The sequence below is a fragment of the Triturus cristatus genome, chromosome 6 (assembly GCF_964204655.1).
Source record: "Triturus cristatus chromosome 6, aTriCri1.1, whole genome shotgun sequence".
Classification (NCBI taxonomy): domain Eukaryota; kingdom Metazoa; phylum Chordata; class Amphibia; order Caudata; family Salamandridae; genus Triturus; species Triturus cristatus.
In genome coordinates this window covers 1,328,809,936-1,328,827,163 of record NC_140589.1, presented here as the reverse complement: position 1 = coordinate 1,328,827,163, position 17,228 = coordinate 1,328,809,936, and the positions used below count along the sequence as shown (strand labels likewise).

Genomic DNA, 17,228 nt, shown 5'->3' with positions numbered 1-17,228 from the left:
TAAATTGATAATGTGGGAAGTTAAATGAGGCAACATATAATCAGTCATGAAACCAAAGTATGGCCGGCGTTGGAAAATCGGCCATTTCTCTTAGCGAAAAAAGGGGCCATCTTGGAGGGGTGAAACCATTAATCATAGGTACTTCCTAGTATCGTCTAACTGTCTAGGACAGAGGAAAATGCTACGGTCAGCGCGTAATACTGGAATGAAAATCAGAAAAAAGATAATCATATAATAAAGTAAAATAAAAAGGTTGTTAGACCGACAAAAAGCAAATATCCCAGGCTGCACATGTGTGCTACAGTCTCCATGTGTCGATTATAACAGGCTAAGAATATAGCTCTGAAGGCACGGCTCAGATAGCAGCATTTTTACAGCATCAGTTTCTTGATGATTCTTCAGTTTCCAATAGCTTCTTTGTATCCTGCCATCAGCACCACAAAGATGCATGAATGGCACATGCATGTTTACTAATCCAATATTGTTAATTTTGTGCTGGAGAAAAAAAACCTGCTTGCTTTTGTGTGATTCAGATGCAAACACAACACATACTGATCTGAAACCATACAAATACATTGGTAAAAATAAACATTTTCACATTTATTTTGTAAATTGTTCTCATGTGAAGCAAAAGAAGTGCAGTTCATTACATCATCCGGCTGTGTTTTCACACACCAGGGAATGTAGGCGATTTTTGGTGCTAACAATGTTTACATATGTACATATAAAACACACTGTATATAAAACTGTACATTTTTCACGCGCGCTAACCAAGCAACCAGCCACTGAAGAGTAACATCCTGAAATGTCATCCGAACTGGAGACAGAAGACATCAAGTTGATGTTGCTCATTGTCCTTCTTCAGTCTCAGCCCAGTTTTTTTTTTTACTCTCACTCATAAAAGTATATACTTTCCAAGCGTTCATCTCGCTGCCACTAAGCCACACTTCTCCGTACCTTCATTTTGCTTCAATCCCTGAGCAACTTGGTTGAAAAGTGACAACAATAGCAGAAAGTTTTGACCTCGCATTGCCATCTCGCGTCTCTGTGGTTGAGACCACAGCAGTTGTATTCTCCACACCCAGTGGCACAGTAGCTGGGGAATTAAACATGTCTGCCATGGCTGCCATATTCAGAGTCACGATTCCACCCAAGAAGTTGATATCCATGACACAAAGAGACTCTTCTGGATTTTATTCTGTACTCGCGGAGTCTTTCTCCTGGCTGGGCCAAAGGAGGTGCAATGACTCTAGGCCGACAGGGATGCTGGGGCAATGTTTCTGATTAATTTATTCAGGGCTGCAATCTTTTCATCCAGGATAAAGTTCTTTTTCTCTGCACTCTTCTGCCTCTGCTCAGTAACCTGCAGAGCCTTCATCAGCTGCGCATTTTCCACGTACAAGTCTTTCAGCAGCATGTCTGATTTGGCATTCTTTTCAAGCTAAAAATGAGAAGAATATTACATTTTAGATTTATTTTAGTGTCTTTGTTTCTGAGCAACATAATATTTCCATAATAGGTAAACATCCAATCGGACTGGCTCTTTGTAAATTACTTTATATAATTGATAATTCTGTGCTTCCCTTTAATCTTGTCATAGAATATTTTACTTAACCTGCAACTAACTGTTTGTAGTGTGCAATGCTTAGATTCATACACTTTGCATACTCCTGCCATTTATATACCTACCAACTTGAAGAACAATCTCACTGTGTGAAAAGGGGTGGGGCCTCGTGCCGAGAAGTACCTAAGAGGCACTTTTGAACCCCAACCCGCACCAAGCGCCTTCTTCCCAAAAAACAGCTTTCTGAGGCTCATGCCAATGTCCTGGGATTCTGAATTGGCTGATAATTAGTAGGCGATCCCTGGAAGTGTCAAGACACCCACTTGCTACTGTATGTACATTATGTTGTGGGTTTCACCTAGAAGTTGGCCTATGCTCTGAGGTTGTGTTAGTGGATCTGTTGATTTTTGAACTGGTAATGGATTGACTCACAAGTGGTGGAGAGTTGATCCATTGCCTCTATTGATTCTCGAATGGATAATTATGGGGATGCATAAAACTGGAGTTAAACAGCAAAAAGAGCTTAAGAGCAGAACTATAGATGGATTTCTAGAGAAGACTGTTGGGGGACTTGCGAAAGAAATGTAACTGGCAGAAAGGCAATTATCATTTCCAGCTGACAAAGTTGATATACTTCTTGCCTTATCACCCCACTGGCCAACAGCACCAGGGGCACAGGCACTCTGTTCTACCTTGGGCTCTAAAAGGGGGAGTCACCTCAGCTGAGCTACCATATAGTAACAACAAGGAAGCTTGTCTATTGGCTGAGGGTCAAATTGTTAACCAACCATCTCCCAATAACCAGTAAGTGGATGGGCAAATGCGGGTTGGGGAGAGGGGTGGGTGTTATGCTATGGCTACAGAACAAAGATTTATGTGCCAACAGATCTGCATGTACCTCCTATACATTTGCTTCAGGCCACATATCCATATATTTTTGTTTGGGAAGCGTACCACTTCTAGCCCTGGGCACCAGTGAAATATCAGCGTAATTAAAGAAATAAGGTCCTCCACTAGTTGCATACAAATGTAAGCTAGAACTCCTTTTTTGGATAATATTCTGATGGTCTGAAGGGTTGGGCAGGTCAGTTCGTTGGCCAAGAACTTCAGTTGGAACTATGTAATCTTCAATTTTAGGCATATTAATATTGTGGAAAGTATTCTGTATCACTCCCATCTGAGGCATACTTAGGTTCAGTGAAATTTCTGCCATTATGCTTCTTTTATAGATATATATCAAATGGGAGCCACGGAGTCTTGTTTTAGTCTCCCGTCCCACGTCCTCCTCCTCATATATTATTACCTTCAACCATTTTGCTGTGTTTTTTGACATACCAGAAAATGACTGTTTATCAATTATCCTGTTCCTACTATTACATGAGATTCCAAGCCAAATTGTAGCTCATCTATTGTCCCACCTATAAGTGATCCTACTGAGGGATGGGCGGGGGGTCCTCCGATTGTAATAGCATCTCAAAGCCAAATTATTTATTGGGTTGTGGTTCTGCTTCAAATGGGGCTCTTGCCCTCCCTTCATCACCACCATCCAGGAAAAGAACAAATATTATTAGTTGGACTATAGCAGGTCTAAAAACTAACCTGGAAGATACGGAGTGGGGTTTACTTATAGATGAGTTGGAGCTCTGCATTTTTAAAGAGAAATGGGTCCTCGAAAATGTCCATAGACTTGGCTGTGAGTTTTTTGTATTCCTGCAATTCACACATGCTAGGGGAGTTTATGGTGGTATAGTAGTTTGGTTGAAAATCTCCTTGTGCTCTGTTAAACAGTTAAACACAAGATATTCAGACATACAGGGCTTAATAATATCCTTTGTCCACGAGATGCCTCTCCTTCTAATCAACATAACAAAGAATCGTCCACACTCAAATTACTGAACAATTTACTGTCCTCTTATACCAACAGCCATCTTGTTTTCATTGCTTGTGGCTTTAATCTGACATTTGAACTCTCAACTTTTACTCAGGACTTGACTAAAGACCAGGACGCCCACTGGGGCATCCATGACTTAATTGCCCCTCCTAGAAAAAGTAAGAGTGGATCTGCATTACAATTAGCTGACATAAACCTTACCCATGGGTTAGAAAAAAAACGTTTCCCATGGGTTAAAAAAGAAAACCTTACCCATGGGTTAGGTGCTTGCAATGGATGATCCTCTTCCAACAGCATTGCTGCAACAACATTCTGGGGCCGGGGGGGGGGGCGGCGTAGACTATATTTTATTGGACATTAGGGCTTGAAGAGTAATGTGTGATATCATAGTCATTCATAGCGAAAAAAGCAGCCATTATCCCCTGTCTAGTTCTATTTAGGGTTTGTTATTTGACGACCTGGCGGCTGCAGCTTACTTTAGTACAAATGCCTTAACTGCAGGAACGTAAAATGGAATGCTATCTGTTGCTCTATTGATGTCTTTGCAAAGATCTATGACTTAGCATCCATTCAGTTGGGTACGATATTAAGGAACTTGGATAACCCACATTTGATACTAGAAACTCATAGTATTTTCTTCTCTAATCTCAAAGACTTTTATCAGAAAGAATATAAACCAGTGAAATGATCCCCAGGTTCCAGGAATGTTTGACTCTAGCGTACAGGGTAGCTAAGTCATGACTTCTGGTGGCTATTAAGCTTAAAGACGTGTCTAAAACTGTTGAAGCTAGGGCACTGTTAAAGAAAACTGTAAGTTTCACCAAATTGGAATGGAACCTAGGTGTATTTGCTAAAAGCAACCAAAAAAACTATGCTAAAACCTTTTGGAATATAATCAGCCAGGTTGGTCGTCACATACGAGACCAGAGTTTCTTTATCCAACTGAGCAATTGGGTTAATCATTTTAAATCACTCTACTTTGTATTGTTGTTGAATCCTCCTTTTGACTAATAATTAGGTAACAGCAGCCTCCAGTCCTCGAGTGTCACCAACCATTGCATCACTTTCTCTCTGTTAGAGATAAAAAAAGTTATTATTTCTCAGAGACAGAAGGAGACCCCAAGTTCCGATAGGGGCCCTACTCACCAATTTTGTTCAGAATGAAAATACATGGGTAGCTTACATCAATGCTACTTTTACTGGTATGCAGACGGTGTTTCAATTGTGCAGTCATGCAAGGGAGCAGAGATTGTACCAGTGTTTAAAAAGGACTTGCACAATGTGATGGGCAATTATCATCCTGTCAGTCGTTTGGATAATCTCCAGTGGATGTTTTGTAAACAACTGCTCAGTAAGTTATCCGATTGAATCTCTGATAATAATGTATTAGGCCACTTTCAGGAAGGCTTTAGTTTCAGAGCAAGAACATGGACTGCGGACCAGGCTTTTTGTTTCCTTATGACCAAGTAGAAGGCGGTGGATATTGACCGGGGCGATTTGGGGGACTTCATGTTGCCTTCGGCGATCTCAGAGTAACCTGTGACTTAGTCCCTACAATTAGATTGTGGGAGGTACTGGCCACCATGGGAGTACCCTCAGACCTCTTATTCATTATAATAAGTCTCAATGAGGACAATTATGCACAGGTGAGATAGGGCCCTAATGGTGAACTCACTCATAAAATTAGTGTTAATAAAAGAGTTCGCCCGTTGCGTCTTGACCCCCCCACAATATTTCTGTTTTTTGTTAAAAGTTGCGTTGGCTCTTTGGCCGATTGCCAGAATGACTACCCAACATTAGCTGGCCAAACGTTTCCAGCATTACATTTTGCTAATGGAATCCTTCTTGTTTTAAAATCTCCTAAGGGCCAACAAATTCTTATTGAATGGTTTTCTCTATTTTGTGTTATTCATAGGATAGAGATCAATGCTCAGAAAAACAAATGTATGGCCTTTAACTAACGAAAGAACTTCAGACGGAATACTGTGCTGGTAATAAACGTTCCAGATCTTCGGGCAGAGACGGAAAAAGCTCTGTGACACGTTCTGTTTTTCTGAAAGATCTCTGGTCTTAGGAGGAAAGAGTTAGCACTTCTTGAAGGTCTACCACCTCCATATAATTCTATCTTTTGAGCTAGATACCTATGGGTCTTGAAAAGGAGGGCTCTGTGAGACAGGCAGGCAAACTTTAGCTGTATTCTTGCTTCGTAGGGCAGCCAATTTAGGGATTTTAGGACTGGGGATATGTGAGCATTTCTTTTAGTACCTGTTATCATTCTGGCAGCAGTATTCAATGAAGCCCTTAGTGGTGCCAAGGTATATTTTGGGAAGGCCACAGAGCGCGGCACTGCCATAGTCTAGCCTCGGCAGAACAAGCCCTTGAAGTCAGCTTGTGGAAGGAATGGTTTGAGATTCCTGAGTAGCCTCATCAGGTGATTAGCTCCCTTGCACACATTGCTAATATGATTCTTCATGTTCAGATGCTTGTCCAGGGTGATTCCGAGAGATTTGGCTAAATCAATAATGTGGGGGGAGCAGTCGAAGGCAGTGAGGTGCTTCATCCAGAGGTGTAACTTGGGGGTGTGATTCGGAGGAGAGATGAGAAGGAATTCAGTTTTGGAAGTGCTGAGCAGGAGGTGGTTCTCAGTTAACAAGTTTTGAGTATTCGTTAGGGTAGTGTTGAGTGATATGAGGTTTTCCAGAGAGGTGATTTTCAGGTAAAGTTGCGTGTCATCCGCATACATATGGAAAAGAATGTATGTGGAATTTAGTGCGTTAGCTAATGGTTCCAAGTACAAGTTGAAGAGTATGGGGGATAGGGCAGACCTTTGTGGGACCCCATGGATACTGATGAAGGCTGGGATAGAGAGTGGTTCACCTTGACTCTTTGGGATCTGTAATGGAGGAAGGACGATAACCATTGCAGTACCAGACCAGAGAGGCCCATCCTGTGCTTCAAAATGGATAGGAGGTTGTTGTGATTAACAGTGTCAAACGCAGAGGAGAGGTAAAGGAGGATTAGAAGGAAAGATTCATTTTGGTCAATCATTTTTAAAATGTCAACCATAACATGTGAGAGCCGATTCGGTGCTGTGCCCACTCCGAAAGCCAGATTGATGTTGGTCCAGGAGTTGGAAATTCTCAATGTGCGTGCAAAGTTGTGATTGAAAAAAAATTTCTAGGAGTTTGGCCAGTGTGGGGATGTTGGAGATAGGGCGAAAGTTGTTAAGGTCAGTACTATCTGCATCCGTTTTTTTTTAGTATAGGTGAAACCTGAGCTGCTTTTAGGCAATCGGGGATCGTGCCTTGTAACAGTGAAGCATTGACAATCTTTGTCAAAGGGGGATGACGACATCCTTGATTTCTTTGAAGACGGAAGGAGGCAGCGGGTCACTGAAGTGATTAGATGGGTTGATATTCTGAGGAATCTTGTCAATGTCTCTTTCACTGAAGGGAGTAAAGGTGCCCCATGAGGCATTGTTCTTGGTGCTCAGACTAAGTATGCGATTATTCCGATGTGGCAAAGTTAGGGGTTGAAGAGAATAACTTTATTAGGCTGTTATTGAACCTAGGGCAAGGTACTCTACTCCTCCCCCTAAAATTAGATGTTGGTCTGAAGTCTATTGTAGAACATGCAAACATGAGGTCTATTTTGTATTGGCTTAACATTTGGAGTACTGAAGAGCTGCTGCTGGATAGAGACGTTTTAAGCCGATCTAAGGCCCATAGTATGCCTTGGCTGAAACACGTCAAGAGGTGCTCGACTGACCTAGAGTTGAAAGACTATTAGCAGACCACTTTCTCCATTCAACTGGCTTTAGATGCTATTGTAAAGGATAGGTTTTGGGATCGCTTCATGGAAGAAAGTGAATCATCTGTTTCTCTTAGTAGCCAATCATATCTTTTGTTGCTCCATGAAAGTCTATTTTACCATAATGTATTCCTAGATTACATTCACCCTAGGTTTTTAAAATAACTTTACTTGAAGTTTAGATATGGAGTTCTTTCTGTAGCCACCTTTATATATTCTTGGTTGCAACCTGCTATTAAGTAAATATTGTGTCCTGTATGCTGTTGCACAGATGAATCGGACAAACATTGATTGTTCTTTTGAACTGCTTATAAAAAACTCAGAGCCAAGTGGATTGTGCCTTTATGTCATTCTATGGGGGATACTAAATTGTATTAATACATGAAGAATATGTAAAAATGCCACTGATCAGAATATAGTTTTTGCCATTTCCAAGTTTTTCAAAGCTGCGGGGCTCACAAGATTCAAATGAGTATGGGCAATATGCCCTCTGGATCATAATTATCTTTGTTTAAGGATTTTTAATGCTTGATTTTCAAAACGTTGAAGATTTTCTAGCTTAAGATTTTCTATCTAATTTTTTTAATGATTGTATTTGTTGATGAATTTATTATCCTATCTGACAATAAATAAAGAAGTATGAATGTTTGAAAACAATCTGTAATAACTACTCTTTTGGGGTGGAGTTATAGGTTCATGTGAATATGGAGCACACACTACAAAGCACTGGTTAGAGCGTACATAACATTTTCGGTTAGTAGCATGTGTGGCTGTAAATGCACATGTTCTGCACAGACTGTAAAGCATTTCCTCTCCGAAGCTGTGGCTAGCGTGCAGCTGTTTGAAATAAAGATTTTAACGTGGGCTGGCAAATTAAAGTCTGATTGTGAGCTTCAAGGTATACACAGTAGTGTTTGGTGAACATGTGTGGTGTTGACCATATAGCAGCTTTACAGATGTTTGCAATAGGCATGTTTCTTAGTAAAAACGTAATGGCTTCTTTCTTACTTGTGGTATGTACTTTAGGCCATACAAGCAGTTTACCCTTGGCCATAGTATATCAGGTGTGTGTATATCTCACAATCCATCTACCAGTGCCTGCATTGATAATTGGACACTCAGTGTGTGCGGTGTTGCAGAACCTACAGTTGCTTTGTCTTACGGGTGGATCAGGTTCTATCTTAACATCTAAGTATGTAACGTCCTTTCTGCTGCAGAGTCTGGATGCAGGAAGAATATGGGTTGCTCATTAGTTTGGTTGACTTGAATGGGCAAACCACCTTCAGTAGAAATGTTAGGTTTGTGCTCAGAACCACCCTACCTCTGTTAACCTGAGTGTATGGTTCCTCTATAGTCAGGGCCTGAAACTCACTGATGACTCTTCTTTGAAATGTAATGGCCACTAAAAAGACCACCTTCCAGAACAAGACTTGTATGACATTCGACTGTAGTGGTTCAAAGGGGGGGCAAAAGTCTCATGAGAACCACATTCAGATTACAAACACGTGTTGGAGGTGTCCTTGGAGGTAAGATGTTCTTTAGGCCCTCTATGAAGGACATAATGAAATGGCAACTGTTAAAAGGTAGAAATTCTTCCTATTTTGCAACAGCAACTAGATGTAAATGGATAGATATGTATACCAACCCTGTTTGTGCAACTGTAACAAGTAAAATATGATCTCCTGCACAGTTATTATAAGGGGGTCTGTTTTCTTTCCAGAGCAGTAGTGGACCAACCAATTGGACGTGTAGCAGGTGTGGGTAATGAGTTTATCTGTCTGCATGCACTCTTTGGAAGTTTGAGGTCACCAAACTTTAAGACCTCATGTGTCAGATTGAGGCGTTGTGCCCCACTGCTTCTGGATTTAGTACATCACCATCATATTGTCCGTCTTTATGAGGACTGTTCAGTCTTGAATTAACTTATAAAAAGCTGTTAATACTAATGACATTAAGCACCAGGAAGGTGATATCACAACTTATGTTTGTCGTGGTAAGGTACTCTATAGGGTCATGTGGTTAAAGTATGAAGAATCCATGGTAATGATCAACGGCGGAAGCGAGTCAAGCAAATGTCTGCCCAGCAACAAACTGATGCTATTCCACTGAAGGAGAGTGCCCTGAATGCTCTGAATCTTGGCCTTTACTAACACTAGATCCTCCTAGTGATCCTGCACCTGTGACCACAGCCTTGCAAAAGACACCTGAAAAGGGCGGAAATGCAGTCTAGTGTGCAGTACTGTTGCAGTACATGAAGCCATCATCCCCAACAATCTCATCCTCCATACAAAGTCTCGAAAAGAGGCAGCAGCTTTTGGAATGCCATCACCCTCCTCTGGTTGGGGTAGGCTTTTCCTGGGACAGCATTTAGGTCCAAACCCAAAAAGGACTGGATTTCCTTGGAGTGGAGATGGAACTTAGTGGCACTGATGGTGAACCCTAGCCTGTGGAGCAAGACACTGCTGTCTGAGTGTGAGCTAAACTTTTCTCTCTGGTGCTGCTATTTATCAGTCAGTAGTCAAGATACAGAATGAGATGAATGTCATTTCTGCGCAGATGCCACCACCGCTAAACACTTTCTAAGCACCCTTGGGCCGTAGTAACCCTGAATGGCAGCACTTTGGATTGGTAAGGTTATCAACTTACGACAAAACCCAGGTACAGGTGGTGGGTTGGCTATTTGGAGCTATGGAAGTATACATCCGACTGTGGTGAGCTTGCCTTCAAAAGCCTGTTGAAAAGATAGAGAAGACTGGTACCCCAGACTCTGCAGATACACAGCGTCCATCGCAATCACATTTGTAAACACCAGAGGGGCACTGAAGAGGCCTAAAGGAGACATAGCAAACAAAGTGCTTGTGATCCACCTAGAAGAGCGGATAGTGCCTGCAGGATGCAGATGTGAAAAAACGTATTCTGCAGGTCCAACACCACAGTCCAGTTTCCGAGATGAAGGGCAGATAGAACATGGGCCACGGGGAGCATCTTAAATTTGTCTTTCTGCAGGAATGTGTTCAGAGGGTGAAGACCCAGTATAGGGTAGAAGTATTTATCCTATTTAGGCACAAGGAAGTATCTGAAATAACACCCAGTCCCCACTTCCAAGGCAGGGACACTCTCTGTGGCTCCTTTGGCAAAAAGAGCCTGCATATCCTGGCAACTTACAGGTGGTTCTCTGACAGGCGTTCCAATGGGGGTGGCAGGTGTGGTGGGTCAAAAAGGAATGGCAAAGCGTAGCTCCGTTGGACAAATCTGCAGGACTGATTTGTAAGTTCTAATGTTTTGCTATCCCTGCAGGGAGTAACTGATTCTGTCTTCCATTGGATGGATTTGTGCCGCTAAAGGTACACTAAAGATGTTTAACAGTTTTTGCCAGACGAGCAGAAAATTGTGAGGAAAGCTATCCATGAAGACTGAGCCATTGTCTGTCCAACCCACGGCCCCACCTCGAAATGGCTGAGAAGCCAGTTGGGCAGGTGGTTGGGGCTGGCATTGTTGATACGTCATATGGCATATCATCTAAAAAGATGAAATTGTTGTGGGGACTGCCGGACTGGAGCGGACAGGCTAACAGAAAATACCGTGGCAGTTTAGGGACAAGTGTGGCAGTGAAACTCTGCTTTTGTGTGGGGGCCACAAACCACAGATGGGGGGGGATGCCACCAAGTGCTGGCTGCCAATTCTTGCCCTGCGTGACTCTTTACAGCAGCAGGAATCCATTCTGCTGCTTCAAATTTTGTGAAGTTTGTAAAACATTTGTGAGTTGGATGACTTTGCATGCCCCTATGCTTTACCATGTTTACCATGTTCACAACCCATTTTTTTCTTCACACTCCGCACTTCTATTTGTTTTACCAATGGTAGTTATGGATTAGTCCTGTATAGCAAAGCATTTATTCCCTATATCTGTTAAAATTAAGCAAGGCACTTTTAGAGTGCTTTGTGTACAGCAGGTGCCCCAGCCTGGCCCAGTGTTTCTAATAAAGGATAGAAATCCTCAAAACGCAGGTCCCTGTGTCATACGTCATTGGGAGCTTAAAGGGCTGTAGAACATACATTTTCTATATGACCACTAAAAATATATTCGGTCTGATATAAAAGAAAAAAAAGAACCTCAATAATGAATATACTAGAGCCACTGTGCTGCATTGCTCCCAGCAAAACCAAGCTGCTTTTCTTAAGGCTGGCAGAGATTAAAGGCTACGACCCTCCGAGATTTGAGTTGGTCTCTACTGCTGGGTTATTTTCGACTTCCAGTTTAGATATGGTTGAAAATCCTCCTGTGTAGATAAGGCTAGGTTTAGAAAAACAAGGGCCCAATTGTATTAATATTTGATGTAAAGCAGCACAGCAACCAAAGTTGCTGCGTTGCCTTGAATAAAGCGGAGAGAAAAGAAATGCACTTCATCTTCTAAGATATAGCTCATTTGTGCTGGGATAATTTTGGCTCCACACACCCTTGCGCCATAGTGCAAGAGTGTGTGCATTCTTTAAAGCATACATTTTGTACTGAAGGGGTCCTTTCTAGTACGAAAAAACATTTTTTAAGGCTTTCACCACTTTGTAAGTCTATTGAACTATGCATCACACATGCAAAGTTATAAAAATGAGAACATTTCTCGCTTCTGCTACCTCGAGGAGGAGGAAGGTTTTGTTGCAAATTACTGTCTACGAATATTAGTAAATATGGATTTGCATCCAAACCCATTGTGGTTGCATGGGAATGCCCAAGTACCATCCTGCATTACACTGGTTGTTTTGCGTACTGTTGGTGCATAGAAAGTTTTTCACACAATGGGATATGTTTATGGGGTTGTTTTATGTTTTTTACAAAATCGGGGAATACTAACAATTGGGAATGTGAAGTGCAGATTATGTTAATTTTAGGTTATGCTTTTGAATAAGTAGAGTTGTCAGATAATAATTAAGTATTATGTAGGTTGTTAACAAACATGGCTGATATATATTTTTATAAACTACAGATACCCCTGATGAAGGTCATTGGACCGAAATCCATTGGGTGTGATGTTATTGGAATAATTTGGACGACCAGAGATTCGAAAATGTCCATGTATAGGCCTGGATTGGCAATCATGGAGCAATTAAAACGCATAAGATTTTTGAATTTCGTTTCTTTGACGTGATGGACAACCTGAAAAAAACTTGAAATACAATGGATTAAATTTGGATATAACATGGTTAATGTGTATTATTTGGAATACCAGTGTTCATATGGCTGTGCAATTTGACGATGACCTGCAAACCGCGGGGCAACACTTATTTCAGAAGTACCATCCATGGCATGCCCCATTAAAGAAAAGTAGCACATTACACAACTTTACATGTGGTGAACTTCCTAACGTAAAGCCTTGTTCGCCCTGGATAGTAAATCTCATTACAACACTTTTCACCGGATTTGAGTCACAAAGCACAAAACATTAGTAAATTTGGACCATGATTTGCCAGGTACCAAATAAAAGCTTTAACAGTTCTGCTCTGGTTCTTAACTGCACTACTGATTGAAAGTTTAAAAATGAAAGAGGACTAAAAAACCACAAAGGATCATTCCAATACCCGGATGCAGCCTAGACACACCAAGACTAAAGTACCCCATGATCAAATGACCCTGCAAAATCACTTTCCTTACAGTATTTGTTAGGATAAATGAAAACAGAAATCCAGACACTGTCAAGTTACTCATTGTCCCTCTTGAAAGTCCTGCCGGAAACTGACTTTTGTACTTGCAAGCAGTTTATATTTGCAAAAACTGAACATGATAAACATAAGTAGCAGCTGTGCTTGTCCATGATTACTCCACTGTCACCTGCGATGTTGATACTCGCAGCTGTGTAGACTTTGCTGTCAAGCTCATTCATCCTTTACCAATACACCTTAGAGAAAGATAATCAGTTTAGCTTTTTAACTCTGATGGCAGAAAGTAAAGAATCTGGGATGTGGGCCGATAAAGATGGATTTATTTCAACACCTTGTTGTCTGTGTTGTTAGCCCTCTCAAACTCAACCTAAATCCTACAGCTCTCAGACGTTCTTACAAAAACCATTGGAGGAAATAAGAATATGACGATGAGGGATACCCATAAGGGCATCGTCGGCTTATTGTCCATGTCATAGTGAGTTACACTCAACACAGAAATAAAACTATTTAGAAGGTTATTTCAGGACCCAACCACTAGCTAGTTAATACAAGGACAGCATACAGATTTCAGTATAGGTTCATGCTTCAAAAAGCTGGATATATTCCATGAAACTACATTCCTTGACAGCTTTATGCTAAAAAGCTTTAGCAAAGTGGGGTTATTCCAAAGTTCCAAAAATGGTCCTGATATGGCCCTAGTCATGCAAATCGGCACTCTGTTTGCTATCCAAAGACCCAAATGAAGCATGTGATGATGAGCAGAATAGAGATCATCTTATAGAGTAACTGGAAGGCCAGTTGGTTGTCAGGGACAACTCTGGGGGGTCTAGCTTAATCTGTCAACAGTCTGGTCCTGTCATCCTCGTCCTTCAAGCTTTTGTCTTCCAAGTTTTTTGGCAGAAGCATAAGAGCACAGATGATAATTGCCCTACAGCAGCAATATGGTGTTCTTGGGTTGAAGTCATAACATTGCCTTTAATAAACTGTTGAAATCTCCTAACTGATGAAATCTCCTAAAAGAACATCACTCGATTTAACAGTACCTTAATCTTGCTACTCTTGGAGCACCCACAAATTGACCGTCTCTGTCCCATGCTGACAAAAAAGCCAGGGCCGTCCTAGTCCATGGCTAAACTGCTCAACAAGGGGGTCTTAACAACCAACTACTGGTCAGATGATTAATTTTCTTGAGAGACAGTTTGAGACAAGAATTAGGTCATGATACACCGGGGTAGCTCACCGATGCGTTCTCATCAGACACTTGCCAACTAAGGAATCGGACTTAAGGAGTCATGTGAAATATCTTGGTGATGTATCAAGGAGCTAATAAATGCCTGGTAAATGGTTGTGAGGATTCTTTCCTCTTTCAAGCATCGCAAACATATCCAGAAATCACATTCACTGACTTTCAGAAATCTCTGGCATCCAATTTCTTTAATTCTACTGATAGTGACCGGCGAAAGCATGAGTTCCACCAGTTGTTTCCCAAAATCTCCAGACATGTTTAAATTATGGCAGAAATCACTTGTAGCAACATCAATACTGCTCACTTTGCCACTGGATTCAAGCAAGCCTGGCTGAAGACGGCTGAAATGCCAGAAACCGGTCCCAGGAAGCTTGTTTCCGGCCCAGGGAAGGCATGGCTTGGCAGTTCGGGCTGGACTGTTCCCATGAGGCACAGGGTCAGACTGATTTGCATATGGCCATGTCTGAACTGGGGTGGCAGAGTGGGCTAAAGAACGGTGATGGATCAAACCCAGATCTGTTGACTGGGTGTGAGTGTTTGATTGGTTCTGATGCTCCGTCCATCACCACCCCCTTTTGTACCGCTTTGTTCGCCATAAGTTGGCAGGGTATGCTCAGACGTGAGTACCTTGCTCACTTTGCCACTGGATTCAAGCAAGCCTGGCTGAAGACGGCTGAAATGCCAGAAACCGGTCCTAGGAAGCTGGTTTCCGGTCCAGGGAAGGCATGGCTTGGCAGTTCGGGCTGGATTGTTCCCATGAGGCACAGGGTCAGACTGATTTGCATATGGCCATGTCTGAACTGGGGTGGCAGAGTGGGCTAAAGAACGGTGATGGATCTAACCCAGACCTGTTGACTGGGTGTGAGTGTTTGATTGGTTCTGATGCTCCGTCCATCACCACCCCCTCTTGTACCGCTTTGTTCGCCATAAGTTGGCAGGGTATGCTCAGACGTGAGTCCCTTGCTCACTTTGCCACTGGATTCAAGCAAGCCTGGCTGAAGATGGCTGAAATGCTAGAAACCGGTTCTAGGAAGCTTGTTTCCGGTCCAGGGAAGGCATGGCTTGGCAGTTCGGGCTGGACTGTTCCCATGAGGCACAGGGTCAGACTGATTTGCACATGGCCATGTCTGAACTGGGGTGGCAGAGTGGGCTAAAGAACGGTGATGGATCAAACCCAGACCTGTTGACTGGGTGTGAGTGTTTGATTGGTTCTGATGCTCCGTCCATCACCACCCCCTCTTGTACCGCTTTGTTCGCCATAAGTTGGCAGGGTATGCTCAGACTTGAGTCCCTTGCTCACTTTGCCACTGGATTCAAGCAAGCCTGGCTGAAGACGGCTGAAATGCCAGAAACCGGTCCTAGGAAGCTGGTTTCCGGTCCAGGGAAGGCATGGCTTGGCAGTTCGGGCTGGATTGTTCCCATGAGGCACAGGGTCAGACTGATTTGCATATGGCCATGTCTGAACTGGGGTGGCAGAGTGGGCTAAAGAACGGTGATGGATCTAACCCAGATCTGTTGACTGGGTGTGAGTGTTTGATTGGTTCTGATGCTCCGTCCATCACCACCCCCTTTTGTACCGCAACATCAATACTGGCCATGCCATTTCCTCCACTCATTACACAATACACTATATTGGGCTCATAGTGGATCCTATAGCTCTAGTAGCCTTAGAATGACCACCACTAAAGCCCATTACTAAGGTCAGATCCAGAAGTTATCTTACGTGTAGCATCAGCTAGACTTTGACAAGTTACTGAGGGCTTGTTGTGAATTCAAATTCAGCCTACCACCCACTCGTCCATCATGGGTGCTGCAAGGGACCTGAGAGTAGACACATGCAATGCTGTTCTCTCAGAAATACAATGGGAGACAAGGTGGCTAACCCTCTGTGCAAGACACACCTCCTGTCAACCTAAATAGCTACAACCAGAGGAGGCTTCACCCACCCCGGGAGATCCTCATCAACCTTTACCCTATGTAGGCCCCAACACCCCAATCGGAAGCTGCCTTCAGTTAACACTGGTTTTACAAAGGATAGTCAGCATAAAGTCGTCTATCAGGCCTGGTCTGAACCATGCAAAGAACCTGCGCTAATTTGAATAATGGTGGTCCACAGCCCTGTAAGAGCTCCCATCACACCCCAAATCTCTAGGTCTACCCTGCTGTACTCTTTAACTGCCACCCTAGAAACATGTATTTGAAATGCTCACCAGTGGATTGCCCTGAAGTTTACAATATCTATAGAATGCACTCCAGACAATAAGCACTAGAAATTACCAGTCTGATTTCAATAGACATGCTTATCCTGGGGTATCTTTGACTGACATTCAAGCTAACGGGAAGGCTTTTTATACCTTCCCATGGAAACAATCTATACCGGATTATTAGACAAAGACAGCTGTCAATATCGTTGCATTACAGATTTAATTACTGACCTGCTCTTTTAGCTGTTTCACCTTTTCCTGGAGCATTAGTCGAACAGTTTTCAGATTCATTTCTACTTCCAACATCTTCTCCTCCATCCGCCTGAGAAGTTTCTCATGTTCTTCCTAAAATTCAATCACCCAGATTGCTATTATAAATGACATGGATTGGATACAAAGGGTAAAACATTCTGCTGAGTCGTGATTACTTTTAAGGGGCTTATAAACCCAAACAAATACATATATTAAATATAATACATTATTTTAGGAAAAAAATAGAATGGGACACAATGGAAAAAATAAATGAAAGATAAAATTGAAAAAAAACCTAAGCCTTTTTTTCAAGACCAAATCAGAAGCAACAATTGTATTTTATTGTTATTAACCCCTTCCCTGCTCATGACGGAACCACTCCGTCATGAGCCACGGGCGCCGTGTGCTCATGACGGAGTGGTTCCGTCATGCTGCGGCCGTTGGCGGCCGCTCCGCCCACGCGGTGCAGATTCCCCGCCTGTGCGGGCGATTAGTGCGAGTCGTGACGGAACCACTCCGTCATGAGCACAGCGCGCCCGTGGCTCATGACGGAGTGGTTCCGTCACGAGCATGGGGGCGCCGCGCTGCCCCCATACCCCCCCAGCG

General features: G+C 42.7%; 1 protein-coding gene across 4 annotated transcripts in view; it reads right to left on the bottom strand.

Annotated features, from left to right (window-relative positions):
* Window positions 1-575: 575 nt before the first annotated feature.
* Window positions 576-17,228, bottom strand: part of NINL (ninein like) — a 441,695-nt gene continuing 425,042 nt past the window's right edge. For all 4 annotated transcript variants that reach the window (XM_085612328.1, XM_085612329.1, XM_085612330.1 and 1 more), the window contains 2 exons: window positions 16,602-16,715; window positions 576-1,441 (listed from right to left, as the gene is read on the bottom strand). In XM_085612328.1, coding sequence (XP_085468454.1) covers window positions 1,250-1,441; window positions 16,602-16,715 — 306 coding nt within the window. In that variant the 3' untranslated portion in view covers window positions 576-1,249. The remainder of the gene's footprint in view (window positions 1,442-16,601; window positions 16,716-17,228) is intronic.